The sequence below is a fragment of the Papaver somniferum genome, chromosome 8, assembly GCF_003573695.1.
Source record: "Papaver somniferum cultivar HN1 chromosome 8, ASM357369v1, whole genome shotgun sequence".
Taxonomy (NCBI): Eukaryota; Viridiplantae; Streptophyta; class Magnoliopsida; order Ranunculales; family Papaveraceae; genus Papaver; species Papaver somniferum.
The window spans coordinates 32866276-32880688 of NC_039365.1; the positions used below are offsets into that span (position 1 = coordinate 32866276).

General features: G+C 36.5%; 1 protein-coding gene and 1 long non-coding RNA gene across 3 annotated transcripts; one reads left to right on the top strand and one right to left on the bottom strand.

Annotated features, from left to right (window-relative positions):
- Positions 1 to 3473: 3473 nt before the first annotated feature.
- On the top strand, positions 3474 to 7308 carry LOC113306618. Of its 2 annotated transcripts, none has more exons than XR_003338739.1 (4): positions 3474 to 3982; positions 5266 to 6317; positions 6471 to 6743; positions 7047 to 7308. It is a non-coding gene; the product is annotated as an uncharacterized LOC113306618 (long non-coding RNA). The 2 variants fall into 2 exon arrangements; XR_003338740.1 differs by having other exon boundaries at positions 6471 to 6738.
- A 5173-nt stretch (positions 7309 to 12481) lies between these two features.
- On the bottom strand, positions 12482 to 13153 carry LOC113305367. Its single transcript, XM_026554421.1, has one exon. It carries the CDS (start codon positions 13151 to 13153, stop codon positions 12482 to 12484), a length of 672 nt encoding a protein of 223 aa, XP_026410206.1.
- Positions 13154 to 14413: the final 1260 nt, after the last annotated feature.

Genomic DNA, 14413 nt, shown 5'->3' on the forward strand with positions numbered 1-14413 from the left:
ACCCACTCACCTAATTGCCTGAATTTCTTGTCCCCTCTGCTATTTCTTCTTTGAAAATTCATTTAAATTTTGCTTTAGCTATTGAAGATAACCCTAACTCTATCTCTCTTAGTTCTAGCTTACAGGGTTACTGTTTTTGATAAGGAAGAAGATAAGATAAAGAGAGATAGAAATTTGGAGCTTGAGTGTGATTGTGATGGTGGCTGTGAGCAGAGATTGTCGGGGATGGAGTTGATTGATGGAGGTGAACTGGGAGTTTTGCAGAGCTTGAAGAGAAGAAAACGAAGTGAAGGTGTGTTTGGTTTCTGCTCGTACAAGGGGAGGAGACATGAAGCTAGAGTGTTAGGCAGGCACATCAAAATTTGATGCATCGATTGGGGACGTCGTTGGATGCTTGGTATTTATATCAAATATGACGGCTCAGGATGGAAACGGGTTTGGGTCTTAGATCTTGGGTTTTATCTCTTGGAAGATCTTTTTCTAGTCACATATATTCTTCAAAGCTAATATCTCAAGCCCACACCTAGTTTTGGGTCTTGCAAACAACATTCTTCACTTGCGGATGAGGTGCAAACAATATTCTTCACTGCCTTCTAGCGGGAGCTTTTGTTGTCTCTCTTCCGTTGTCACCAATTCTCCACTTCTTTTGGCTTCTCAATTCATCCAATCTTTATTTAGTACCTAAAAACACAAAATTAATTTGTAAAACTATTTATTCTTGAAAACAATGAAAATACAGAATTTGGGATAATATATGATTTTAAAGCGCAAAAGATGAGTTAATTGCCAATAAAAAGGTGTAGAAATATGCAATATTTGGCACTCATCAGGAGGCAGATTGGTTAAAATCTTCAATTAAGTTGAAGCAACTCTTAGGCTGTAAAGGACGTCAGCTAAGGGAATCAATTGCGAGGAATCCTAATGGGATTCAAGAGGCGCAAGGAGCGCGACTGTAACTGAATTGTTGTGAGGGTTTAATTTGGTCTCAACTGCATTCTAGTCCGAAGTTATTTGTAGTAGGCCAAAGTTTGTAGCGGCTTAATAAAGTTTGGTATTCAATATGGACTAGGTCCCGGGTTTTTTCTGTATTCGCGGTTTCCTTGTTAACAAAATTTCTGGTGTCTGTGTTATTTCTTTTCCGCATTATATTGTTTACCTTTATAACTTAAATATTAGAGGTTGTACGTAAATCAATCAAAGTAGATACATCCATCCATGTTTGTTGGATACGATTTGATTGATTCTTGGATATTGAATTTTGGAATCGTCCAAGTACTCTCACACATAAATCAGGTTCACGGACTTGTCTCTGTAAACTTTCTGATTGTGAGAGAAAGAGATATAAACGTAAATCAATCAAAGTAGATACATCCATCCATTTTTGTTGGATACAATTTGATTGATTCTTGGATATTGATTTTTGGAATCGTCCAAGTACTCTCACACATAAATCAGGTTCACGGACTTGTTTCTGTAAACTTTCTGATTGTGAGAGAAAGAGATATAACTTTGAATATTATTCCTTGGTCGAGATTCATTAAGTTGAACTCTCGAAATTGTATTAGGTTTGTCCATAGATGTTGCTTAAGAAAAAGTTAGTGGTATATTTTGGTATCCCCGCGTTTTCACTTAAGATTTTCCAAACCCTCGATACCGCCTTTACAAAAGATCATTATGTCATCTGTAAAAAACAAGTGTGAGGAAGACACATATTTACGAGTAACCATTGTTCGCAGCTTACCTGTAGAGACAAGTTTAGTGATATGCCTACTCAACACGTCCTCAATAAAAACAAAAATGAGTGGCGACAAAGGATCTCCTTGACGTAATCTCCTCTCCGACAGTTGTTAGAGACGAAACCACTGTAGCGAAGCCATTAGCAAAATATAATGAAATCGATATAAATACTGCAAATCATAATTATGACGGGTTAAATGCTTTTATCCACGCCATAAGCCAAGATGTTCAGCACCATGTGACTTCGTGCACTACGTCTAAAGAAGCTTGGGATATCTTAGAAACCATATTCGAATGAGATACCTGAGAGAAAGAAGCTAGGCTTCAAAACCTAAATTCTGACTGAAAAAATCTCTGTATGTCTGATGAAGATTCGTTTGACGAGTTTAATCAAAAAGTGTCTGGAATTAATACATGTTATGCGTTAGGGAAGATTATTCCCCAAAAAAGATATTGTGTTGAAAATTATCCGATCTTTACCAGCAAGATACGAGTATAAGAAACATGCCATCATAGAAGGAAATAATCTTGCTACACTTTCCAGAAACACATCAAACAGTAATTATGTGCCCATACATTAATTTTCATTTATTAGAAATTAAACTTGTTCTTTATTCTCTAGTTCTTAAAAAATGGTGTTGTTACGTTATATCTACACAAACTTTAAGAAGTGTAAATTGTGCAAAACACCTGGTACATGTATGCTTAGGTATAAACCTTGGGAACAAGGACATATTATAAGTTACTTCGAGATTTTCACCCAGAAATAAAATCCCCCACTACAAAATTGTACCAGTGCACAAAGTGGGTGCGCCATCCTCTGTACAAACTGAATTCCGAAATCGACTACATTGCACCCTAGTTAGCAATTCGGGATTCGGCAAACGTACGGAACGGCAAACGTACGAGTATTATACGGTTTTGTAAAATCCAGATTCGGTCCAAAATTTGGTCAACGGGACGTGATTTGTCAGTAATTCGGAACGGCATACGTACGTGTATAATTCGATTTATAAATGTGAGTTCGGCTCTGAAAATTCGGTATCTATATATAACAAATAATTTGTATTTATAAGGTCGTAGACCAATTTTTATGCATATGTGTGAGTTATTTAAAGAAAAAATAAACTTAATATGATGAAATTAATAATATATACAACATTAGTTATCCAAGAGGACGTCGTATGGTGGTTTAGATGCTTGGTTAGTGAGTTTGAGATCTCTCTCACCTTCACCTTCAAATCTCTTCAGTCGTTTTTGTTTCATAAAAATTACAACACGTCTAATATTCGGTCGTGTATACTCGGAAGGCAGTAAAGCCCAAAAAGTGGAGTCTTTGAAAAGTAAAAGCTAAAAAATTTATGGCGAATTAAGCGGACGTATCATTCGGAATACGTAAAATTCGTGAACGGTTCACGAATAATCCGGGAATGCCACATAATACGCGACTTGGGTTCGGAGTTGCAAACGTACGCGAATAAGACGGTAAAATTCGTGATACGCGAATCATTCGCGAACTTACTAACTAGGCATTGCACCCACCAATGTACAGAGGGTGTGCCATCCAATCTGCTCATCCATCCCGGGATTCCCGGCTAAACCAAAATTCAAACTAAGTACTATCCCAAAAGTACATATTTACCCATTTCTATTTTCATTAATAACATTACATATTCCCTGCCCCTCTCTGCAATAGTTCGGTTCAGTACATTATTTTCACAAATGAATCTCTCTCTTCAGATCTCATCGCCGAACCTTTCAGAGATCCCTCTCCCCGATTTCACCCTAAATTTCATTTTTAGCCGTCAGGAAGAAGAGATCTGGCTGTAAATGTCAATTTTAGGGTTTCTTTAATGGGATTTTTTCTTCAGTTGGTCCATTTTTTGTATCGATTTGAAGTGGGTTTAGAATTTTTAGATTTGATTATGGCACAATATCGTGAAAAGAAGAAGATGTTTGGTCCGTTTGGAGTAACAACCACGAAGAATAAGAAGAAGAGGAGGAGGAGGAGGAGGAAGGTGATGAGATGAAACACGATGAAGAAGGAAACGGGAAATCAAATAATCCAACGACGGCAACGGCAGAGAAGAATTACACTGAGTAAATTAGATCCTTCACTGTTGATTTTATCAATTTTGTTTGCTAAAGTTGAAGGTGGTAGTGTTTTTACTAACGGAGGAGGGGTTTTATGTGCCGGCGATGATTTTCGGCTCTTGTAGAAGAAGAAGAAGAAATGTGTAAACAGGTAAATCTCATTCATTGTTGATTTTATCAATTTATTGTTGATTTTATCAAATTTTATTTGAACTTATTTTTTGCTGCTCTGTTATCCTACACCACGGCATTAGCTTTATCCTACACCGCTAACCTCAGCTGCCACGCAATAGATTCTTGTTGGCTGCGGAAATAAATTGACTGAAAATTATTTGGGCAGGCACCCATAACAGTTCTTTTTTTAGGCGGGTCTGTTGTTGTTTTGAAATATATAGACTGATCAGCAAAAGTTTAAGCGTTTCTATTCTTTTGTTTCTTTTCCTCATCTAAGCAGAGAAAAAATATCTTTAAGACCTCTCAAACTACTTGAATTGGATTATCAAGTTCTTAATTAGTTAAGTATTCCACCATATTGTGTGTGTTCTTACTTAGAAGACGTTGTATACTTGCAAAAGCTACAACCTGCTCCCTAATCATTCTCAGAGGTACTTATAATGTAATGTTTGATGAAAGTTACTGGTTATTAAGATTGAAATGAATCATTTAGATGATGATTGAAGATGGGTTTTCTGTATATTGGTTAAATTTTAATGAAAACCATAGGTTCTTGAACATTAATCATGTTGATTTGTGATAGAAATTTTCTTTAATTTTTCAAGAACCCTTGCAAAAGTGCATATATATATTGTAATGTTTGGTGAAATTTACTGATTATTATGATTGAATTGAATCATTTAGATGATGATTGAAGATGGGTTTTCTCATATTGGTTAGATTTTAATGAAAATCATAGGTTCTTGAACATTAATTATGTTGATTTGTTATGGAAATTTTCTTTAATTTTTCAAGAACTCTTGCATAAGTGCAAATATATGATGTAATGTTTGATGAAATTTACTGGTGCAAATATATAGAGAAGATAGGTTTTCTCTATATTGGTTAAATTTTAATGAAAACCATAGATTCTTGAACCTTATGGAGTTGATTCTTGGATGGATTTTTTTTCTTAATTTTCAAGAACCCCATAGTCTGATGTTGTTTCTTGCTAGTTCTATAAATTTTGGAATGTTAATGGTTAGAAAATGCTTCTGAAACAATTTTGATATGAAACTTGGGTTGTCTCTTAATTCCTGGATATTTAAGAAGCAATTGGTAGCGTATTGTAAGTCCATTAGTTTCTTTTAAGTTGGTTAAAATTCTACATATGATATCTCTTTGTTTTCCCAACTATTGATGCAGAGAAGACCTGGGACACCAACAAATGGCTTCTTGGTTGGACATGTTTTAATTTTCTTATATAATTATATTATGTAGGAGTCTGATCAGAATCAGCGATGGGCGACCGTGAAGCATGTTTAGCATGCAAATTTCTGCGTAGACAATGTCCAGAAGGGTGTGGTTATGTTCCGCTGTTTCGTTCATGTTTCAATGTACCGAGATTCCGAATAGGAGATGCAGCATCCCCTACTGATAGACAGCAAATAGAAGATCGTTTAGCGGAGAGCACGAAATATTTTGAAACAAAAGCCAGAATTGATGAACCTGCTTTTGGGGCAACAGGAGTCCTTATAGGATTAGATCTGCTTATGAGAGATAAAATTAGCCGCTTTAATACTATTATAGGCATGAGTCGCTTCTTTTCCATTAGAGGCAATGTCGTGTATGTTTCTCCACCAGGCACTGAGAATTATTTCGTCCCAGAAGATACAAAAATACTTAAACAGCAACATCTAGCTTGTCCTGTGTGCATGTATCTACCACTGAAGTGTGGGGAGAATTGTCCTACTGTTCGATTCTTTGAAGCAGGCGAATCTGCAGATTACATCAGAAAGTTTTATAAACTACTTTTGGGCCCAACAGCTGTGTTGCCTCATCACCCTAATCTTCAGCCAACTGATGACATAGCGGATATAAGGATTAAAGCATTGGAGTTCGAAGATAAAGATAGGCTCCACGATCCTGTTTATGGGATAACAGGAATAATTCTATCATCGTACAGGGACTGGTGGAACCTTAATCACCGGCTTAATTTGATTGAGAGAGAGCAACAGCATCGGAGTGTGCAGAATTTGTCTACTGGTCCAACTGGTTCTTCCGACATTAGTACAGACGAAGGCAAATAGATTGTGACCCCAGAATCAATAAAAGTGGCGCATGATGAATGTAGCGCAAAATTGATGGATATGGAAGATTTTGATGAGTCTCTTTACAGCAGAGAAAAAGTGTTGGGGAAGTATATGGAGTTCCTACACGAATGTAGCACTTACGCATCAATCCTGCAGCTACCACAAGAATGGTATTATTCTTTCTGCCCTCAACAAGGAGAATCCTCAAACAATTCTCCTTTAAGTTCAGTTCCTCACAGAGTAAGATTGCCTTTAATCTCTAGTCTTTGACGATTTTGTCTCCATCACTTTCCTTTGTTTTTTGATTTGTTATTGTCAAGTCCTTCAGTTGATGATTGTGAGTGTGCAATATTATATCCTTGTTTTGTTTTGACGATTGAGTGTACTAATCAGATGAACCAGCCATCAGCTGATCAGTTGTGTAATACAACACTGCTACAAAGACAACAACAACTACATAGAGTCTCACAACAAACACAGCAACAAGTACCAGAGAATGTTCCACAAAATGTAGCATCACAGCTACAACAACTGGCAGCTCCTTCTCTTAGTCAGCAAGCCGCTTCATCATCATCAAGAACAGCAACTTCGTCTCAACAAGGATCGAGCAGTAGCACAGGAACACTACCAACGAATACTACCACAGACACTATATAAACCTGTAAGGTATCCTGGTCACTGATCAGCCCTACAACTCCTACCTCTAGATTCTAGAATCTGTTTGTTGACTTAACTTACCTGTAATTGGGTATTCCTTTAACTTGCTTGCTTCATACATGCTCTCTATTTACTGGTTTTTCAAAATATTCTTTTTTGATGTTTCTCAAGTATTGCATTTAGCTTTCTAGCTTGCAGCCGTCTAGTACTGGTTTACTGTTGATTATCCCAATATTTGAACTTGGAAATGTCCTCCATCTTATCATTTGAAACTTAACTCTGATGGAGCTTCCCTTTTATGCCTTCTTGCAGGAACTGGTGATATCATTAGGGACTATGGAAGTTTGTTGCAGCACTAAACTATTGAAGAAACGGAAAGATAGGGTTATGGATGTTTCACCAGAGATGGATTTAGCTAGCTAGTTCTTGCTCACCCATTGTCAATTGACCCTCAGCTATAGTTTAGTACCTAGTAAAGAAAAAAAACTCAGTGACAGCTTAGTATGTATGGTTGTTGTAGTGGCAGTAGTAACTTTGACATTCTAGCTTACATTCCTACCTATATCAATACCACCATCCCTAGCTTTAATTTCATGTCTTCGGTTGGTTATATCTTGCTGATGAATCATATACTACAATATTGTCCTTGATGTTTGAGGAACCACATGGGTTCTTTTTGGGTGTTTCACTGATTTTATAGCCAGGCACATACTAATTTTTTCAGGTACATGTTACATTTAGACTCAGTTGAGCTGAACAGGCCAACCCCGGAATTGGGAAGTTTCACCTTACTTATATTAATAATTATGACAAAATAATGAGTTCAAAATGACGGAACACAACTTATATGACCAAATAATAGGTCTAAAATTAAGTGACAACTTATATGACAAAGTAATAAATCAAAAATAAAGGGATGCAACATATTCAATAAAGAGGGAGATTCTTTTGCATGTTTATATTATCTTACGCATTATACAACATTTATATGAATAAAAATCAAACAATAACGAATTTGAAATTAATATTTTGGGATATGTTCCTCTTATGGAGCTCCACGTTCCTACCAATAATGAGCGTATTCCGACATATTAGACCTCATCATCTACCAATCTTAATTTTAATGGTTAGAAATCTGATGATTTTCAACAGCTCATTTTCAAATTAGTAGATATTTCTACGTCTAGGAATGCACTCATTTTTGGTACGTATGTAGAGCTTTACAAGATGAACATATTCTTAAAATATTAGCTTCAAATTCAATATCATTTAGTTTTTATACATACAAAAAACGTCTAAAGTGTAAGATAGTGTGACAGTAAAAGTGTGAAGGGACGGGTTGCTTGTGCTCGGGCGGGAGAGTATGCTGGGTGGTTATGCCATATACTGGTCTCACAGGAGACAAAGAACGTCTACATTATATTGATGTCTTTTCAGCACAATTAGCTCCAGAGTTGGCAGAAAACTCTGCGATTAAGCGTGCTCAGATGTGAGTAATCCAGGGATGGTGACCTCTCGGGAAGTTACTGCTGGATAACCGCAGAGATGCCCGTTGAAAACCCCACACTGTTGGATGATCGCAATGGTTAAGTGGGGACAATATCGCGTGGAGGGTTGGGTCATTGCAAATGGTATCAGAGCCGACGATGGTTCACCTGGCGAGGGTGAGAGAGTACGCTTGACGGGATATGTTCGGGTACTGGCCTCATGAGGGGCAGGAAACGTTGGAGATTTGGGCTTGAATAATATATTCTGGAGCCGAGGACGGCTCCAATTAAGGTGGTGGTATTGGAATACCATGATTTGGGAGGTAAGGTTCGTCAACTGGAATATAGGTAATGATTTTTCCTTTCCTAATACCGAGAGGCTTAATTAGTACACTTGGATGAGTTGTGGTAAAAATTCCCAGTTAACCATGCAAGGTCTGGAGTAGTCAGGGGATGGGTGTCTTCTCGGGAAGCTGTTGCTGGATGACCGCAATACTGCTGTTAAAAATCCCATTCTGCTGGATAACCGCAGTGGGTAAGTGGGAACAATATCGATAATAGTTGGGACACAATTAGGGACGAGTTTCTTATGCTCGTACGGGAAAGTATGCTGGGCGGTTATGCCAGATACTAGTTTCAGAATAGACAAGGAACGTCTATATTATACCGCGGCCTTTTCAGCACAATTGGCTTCAGAGTTGGCAAAAAACGTTGGAATTAAGCGTGCTAAGGTGGGATTAATCCAGGGATGGGTGACCTCTTGAGAAGTTACTACTGGATAACCACAACGATGCTCTTTGAAAACTCTACACTGCCAGATGACAACAATGGCTAAGTGGAGACAGTATCGTAGAGGGTCGGGTCATTGCACCCTCTTTATGTTGGGGGATTGATTATTGCATCGTAACATGTAAAATGTAAAAGTTTCTATTGTTCTTTGTAAACTGGATATGAAACAATATAAATGGTCTTCTTATGTAATTAAAGCTTGTGAGAAAATTATAAGGATCTTCCTTTGGTCTGGGATAGTGAAACAAGGAAATACAAAGTTTTATCTTAGAGGAAAGTGTGTACTCCCAACTCTGAAGGTGTCTTAGGAATTCAGAGGATTGAAGTTATTAACAAGGCTTTTCTTATGAAGATGATGTGGAAGATTGTGAACTCTCAAGAAGACTGGGCTTTGTTCTTCAAATCCAAATATAAGGATAAGCACAACCAATGGAGTAATAACTGGAAAATGTCTTCAGTTTGGAATGGTTTGAAGTGGGCATGGCAGTCATTACAAGAATATTTAAAATGGAGTGTTGGAAATGGAAAAACAATCTCACTTTGGTTTGATGTTTGGATAGGTGATTTCCCACTGAAAAATCTTATGGAGAAATCTCAACTTTTTAAAGACAATATTCAAATGAAGGTGGCTGAAATTTTAAATAATGGAAACTGGTCCATTCCCGAAAAACTCAAAGGAGTAATATCTGAATTAAGCTTACCTGAAATTGGGGGTATGAGCTACATTGGAAGGAAACTTTCTCAGGTAAATTTGAAATAGCAGCAGCTGTTAATAAACTCAGGCTAAAGGAGGAGAAAGTGCATTGGTCTAAATATATATGGAATACTTATTTACACCCCAATATTGCTAGTAATGTATGGAAATTGATCCAGGGACTATACACAGATGATACAATAATGGTTAAGAATGGATATGATATGGTTTCCAGGTGTTGTATTTGTGAAGAAGCTAAAGACAACATGAATCATTTACTGTGGAATTGCAAATTTAGTTTGCAGATATGGAATTGGTTGTGCTCCATTTTCAATTTTCCTCTGCCAAAGTCTTTTGATGAAGTATGGAAAAGTGTACATTATAAAAGCTTATTAATTCAACAGGTATGGATCATTGAATCTTGCTTTACCTTAAAGGAACTATGGTTTCAAAAAAATAAGAAATTCTTTGAAGGATTAGAGCGTGATATTTCAAAGTTTAAATGCAAGATTCTGAACACAATTCTTGAAAACAGTATTAGAATTAAGGGAATCAAATGGAACAAAGCTTATGATAATCACATTATATCAGCCTTCAAACTGGGTATAAAATTCTCCAAGTTTCAACATATTACAGCTTGTCAGTGGGTACCTCCAGATAGTGATTTCACTCTATTTTGCTGTGATGGAGCCTCTTTTGGTAATCCAGGAGCAGTTGGCTTTGGAGTGGTTGTTAGAGATCATTTAAATATGGTACTAGGAGCAATCACTGGTGGAATGTGTACTGCAACAAATTACATAGCTGAAGTGTATTCTGTGGTTCATGCAGCTGAATTGGCAGTTTTCTAGGAGCTGAAAAAAATAATCATCAACTCAGATTCTAAAACTGTATTGAACCAGTTTGCAGGGAATCAAATTCCTTGGTTTGTGAAAAACAGATGGATGAATGCCACAAGAAAGCTCTCAATGATTAAATATACTCATTGCTTTAGAGAAATGAATTTCTCTGCGGACTGTGATGCAAAAAGAGGAGCAAAATTACAAGCTGGGGGGAGGCAGCTCTATATTGGAAGGCCTGAGTGGTTAAAAAGAATTGAAATGCCTGGAGTAACATACTACAGATTTAGTTGAGAAATGCCCATTTTCATTTTATGATTTTAGTTCTCTGTACAAGTTTTTGAGTTAGTTTTCTAGCTCAATTTATTGCTCTTTGTACCTTTATTGTAACTCCCATTTTAAATCAATAAAAATATATGATTTAGAAAAAAAAAAGAAAAAAAAGAAATAAAGGATAGGGAACAATATCTGTGATAATTGGGATACAACCAGGTTTGTTTGTGCTCGTGCGGGTGAGTTTGTTAAGCAGTGAGCGGTTACTGGTCTCACAGGAGACAAGGAATGTCCACATTATACCGAGGTATTTTCAGCACAATTGGCTCCATAGTTGGCGGAAAACTCCGCAGCTAAGCGTGCTCGGATAGGAGTAATTAAGGGATAGGTGATCTCTCGGGATGTTACTGATGGATAACCCCAGCGATGTCTGTTGAAAATTCCACACTGCTGGATGCCCATAGTGGCTAAGTAAGAACATTATCGGTGGAGGGTCGAGTCATTACTTCCTCTTTTCATTAGGTTGTTGATAATTGCATTTGCATCGTAACTTGTAACAGGGACGGGCCTAGAAAAGCGCTAACTGAGACTATTGTTCGTCCCTTAACTTGGACAGAATTTGTTTAGCATAGATATTAGGTTGGTTTTTAATCTTAGCCCAACAGTTAACTAAATTAGCTCAGTATCAATCCCAATTGTTGATGTTTGTTAACCAGATTGAAAAGTTTAGTTTGCTTTCCACCATCATTCACATACAAATACACAGATTTTCTTGAAATATTTAGTATTGTATTTATTAATAAGGGTTGTGATTCATTTTCCATACAAATATTTACCAGCTAAAACCATGCTTGAGAAATCAATTTGTTATAGGTGATCACAAACACGCTTGACAAATGTCTTTTTTTATTTTATTTTATTGGTCGATGATGGAAATTTCGGTTTGTAAGAAATTCGGAAATGGTTTAACTAAGATAGATAGATAGATAGGTTGATATTGTATAAGACCTTCGTCAATAAACAATATTGCAGTTAATCATTTGAAGGATGCGTCTCTTACTTATAGATATGTTTGTTAACACTAAATACAACTTCTCCACAAATTCAAAGTAACGAAAGAATCAAGGAAAGAAATATAAAATCACTTGATTGTGTCTCCATGCCAAGATTCTATTAATAAAAGAAACAAAGATTTCAATCCAGCAATATACGGAAAACTGTATTTACAAAAAAAGACTGATCAACCTAGCTTAGATATATATATATATATTTTTTTTTGAAACTGGAGATTTATTGATTGAGAACTATTGAGACAATACATAAGAAGAGTCTTCAGAAAGTTGAAGAGAAATTACAGGAAGCGAAGAATAACCCCAAGAATTAGAAATCCTATCTATTCTAGCCATTTTAGCTAGAATATCATCTACCTTATTCCTTTCTTTTAGAACATAAGAGAGTTTCCAAAATCTAAATAATGAAAATAAATTTTTAATGTCTTGAATGTATGGTGTAATCTCCAATTGATGGCACTCTCATCATTGTTTACTGCATCCACAACAAATTTAGCATTCATCTCGAAGTGAACTCTTTCAAGCTATAAATCTTTCTCCCATTACACAGATTTCCACAATCCCATACACTCAGCCTGTTCAGCACTTCTGATTTTGTTTAGGTAGATGCACCTTGTTTCCTGTTGTGTATTGCAAAATTTCTAATAATTAGTCCAATACCACCTGAAAGGTTTTGTGAATCAAAAGAACCATCACAGTTTATGGTTAAGGTGTTTATAGGGGGAGGAATCCAGTGGGCATTCCTACGATTAACTCTATAAGAAATCTGAGGAGTATTATAAGTCTTGTTAGTGTGATCTTCCATCAGCAACTTGCACTGATGAATGATCACTTCAGGAGATGTATTAGTTTTCTGGAACACTTTATTACATCTTGTTATCCAGATGCTCCAGACAATGCTAGCTCTGTTAACTATTTCAGATCCCTTAATGGTGTCATGCTGCAGACTATCAAGCCAACTGCTAATCCATTCTGATAAAGAGCCTGTAGTATTAGATGTCCAACCCAAGGTAGCAAAACAAACTTCCCTTGAAAAAGAGCAGTTCATAATGAGATGAGTAGAAGATTCTGGTTGGAGATTGCACATGGGACAAGAATCATCTTCCCCAACGATAGCAGTACCAAGGGTTTCTCTTGTAGATAGAAGATTAGCTATTGCTTTCCATATAAAATGTCTTATCCTTGGTAAAGTGGGTAGTTTCCATAATCTACAATAGATTTTCCGCATCCTAGTATCCACTGGTTGAATAAGAGCAGACTCATGTAACATATTCTAATAACAAGACTTAATAGAGAAACTCCCATTTTTATCCAATACCAAATCAGCCTGTCAGACTGCGCAGGATGAATGGATTAGTCAAAATAAGATCAACTATCTCTGGATTAAATAAGACGCCGAGAAAGGAAATATTCCAATCTGCATAATCTGACATGAAAATTTGTTGAACATGTGTATAATTTTGAGCAACACTACAGCCTTCTTTTGGTTGAGGAGGATCTTGAACCTCAGGGATCCAACGATGATTCCATATAAGGATTGATTCTCCATTCCCCAGATTCCAACAACTATTCTCCTGAACGAAGGGAAGTTGAAAAGGCGAGGGTACCCAAATATACCTCAAGCTAAAACTTTTCCTACCTATAAGTCCTTTCTCCGAAAGTGATTGTCTATGGACTGAGTCGAGACAATACAACTAATCGGTTCACACTTCGTATGATCTTCTATGGATACGAGATCGAGACAATACAACAACGAAGTTTGTTACTTGATAAAAAGGTTCGAACTTAACCAAACACAATAGGATTCACTTATCAAGTAAATAGGAATTAACTTTTGTGTAATTTACTTTAATTATAATAAAAAAATTATAATGCGGAAATATAAAGTAAATGACACAACAAGATTTTGTTAACGAGGAAACCGCAAATGCATAAAAACCCCAGGACCTTGTCCAGAATTGAATACTCTCAGGATTAAGCCGATACACAAAATTACATCTAATTTCGTATAGTTGAGACCAAGAAACTAAACCTATATTTCACCTAGTTGCATCTGTATTTCCACGCCTCCAACTTATAAATAAGTCACGTACTTGGAACAATTCCTTTGGTTCGTATTCCAAACAGTAATGGAACAACAAATCTGTTTGGTATCAACTCTATTCAACCAAGTGATATGAGTCAGACTAAGGATCTTCTGTTTATCTTAACATAAACTCCTTCGTCAGGTCCTTAGATCTATCTAATGTTCAATTACCAAAGTAATCGTTTAAGATTAAGCCAACAACACTATTAATCCAAAAAATTGTGTTGATGCCGATCTACTCGATTAATCAATCCAATCTATCACAAGGATAAACCGATTATTAATTGGATCCTCTTTTACCGAAAAAAGTATTGTGCACACCAAAGATTATTAACCCACAAATCAGAAATCTTAAATATCTTCTTCGTCTTCAAATCTTCTTAATCTTCAATAATAACCTGCACACAATCACTTGAATCTCTTGTGATCAATCACGCACATAAC

Excerpts from the sequence above, each read along its gene's own strand:
- LOC113305367 (XM_026554421.1), bottom strand. The coding sequence starts at position 13,153 with ATGTTACATGAGTCTGCTCTTATTCAACCAGTGGATACTAGGATGCGG.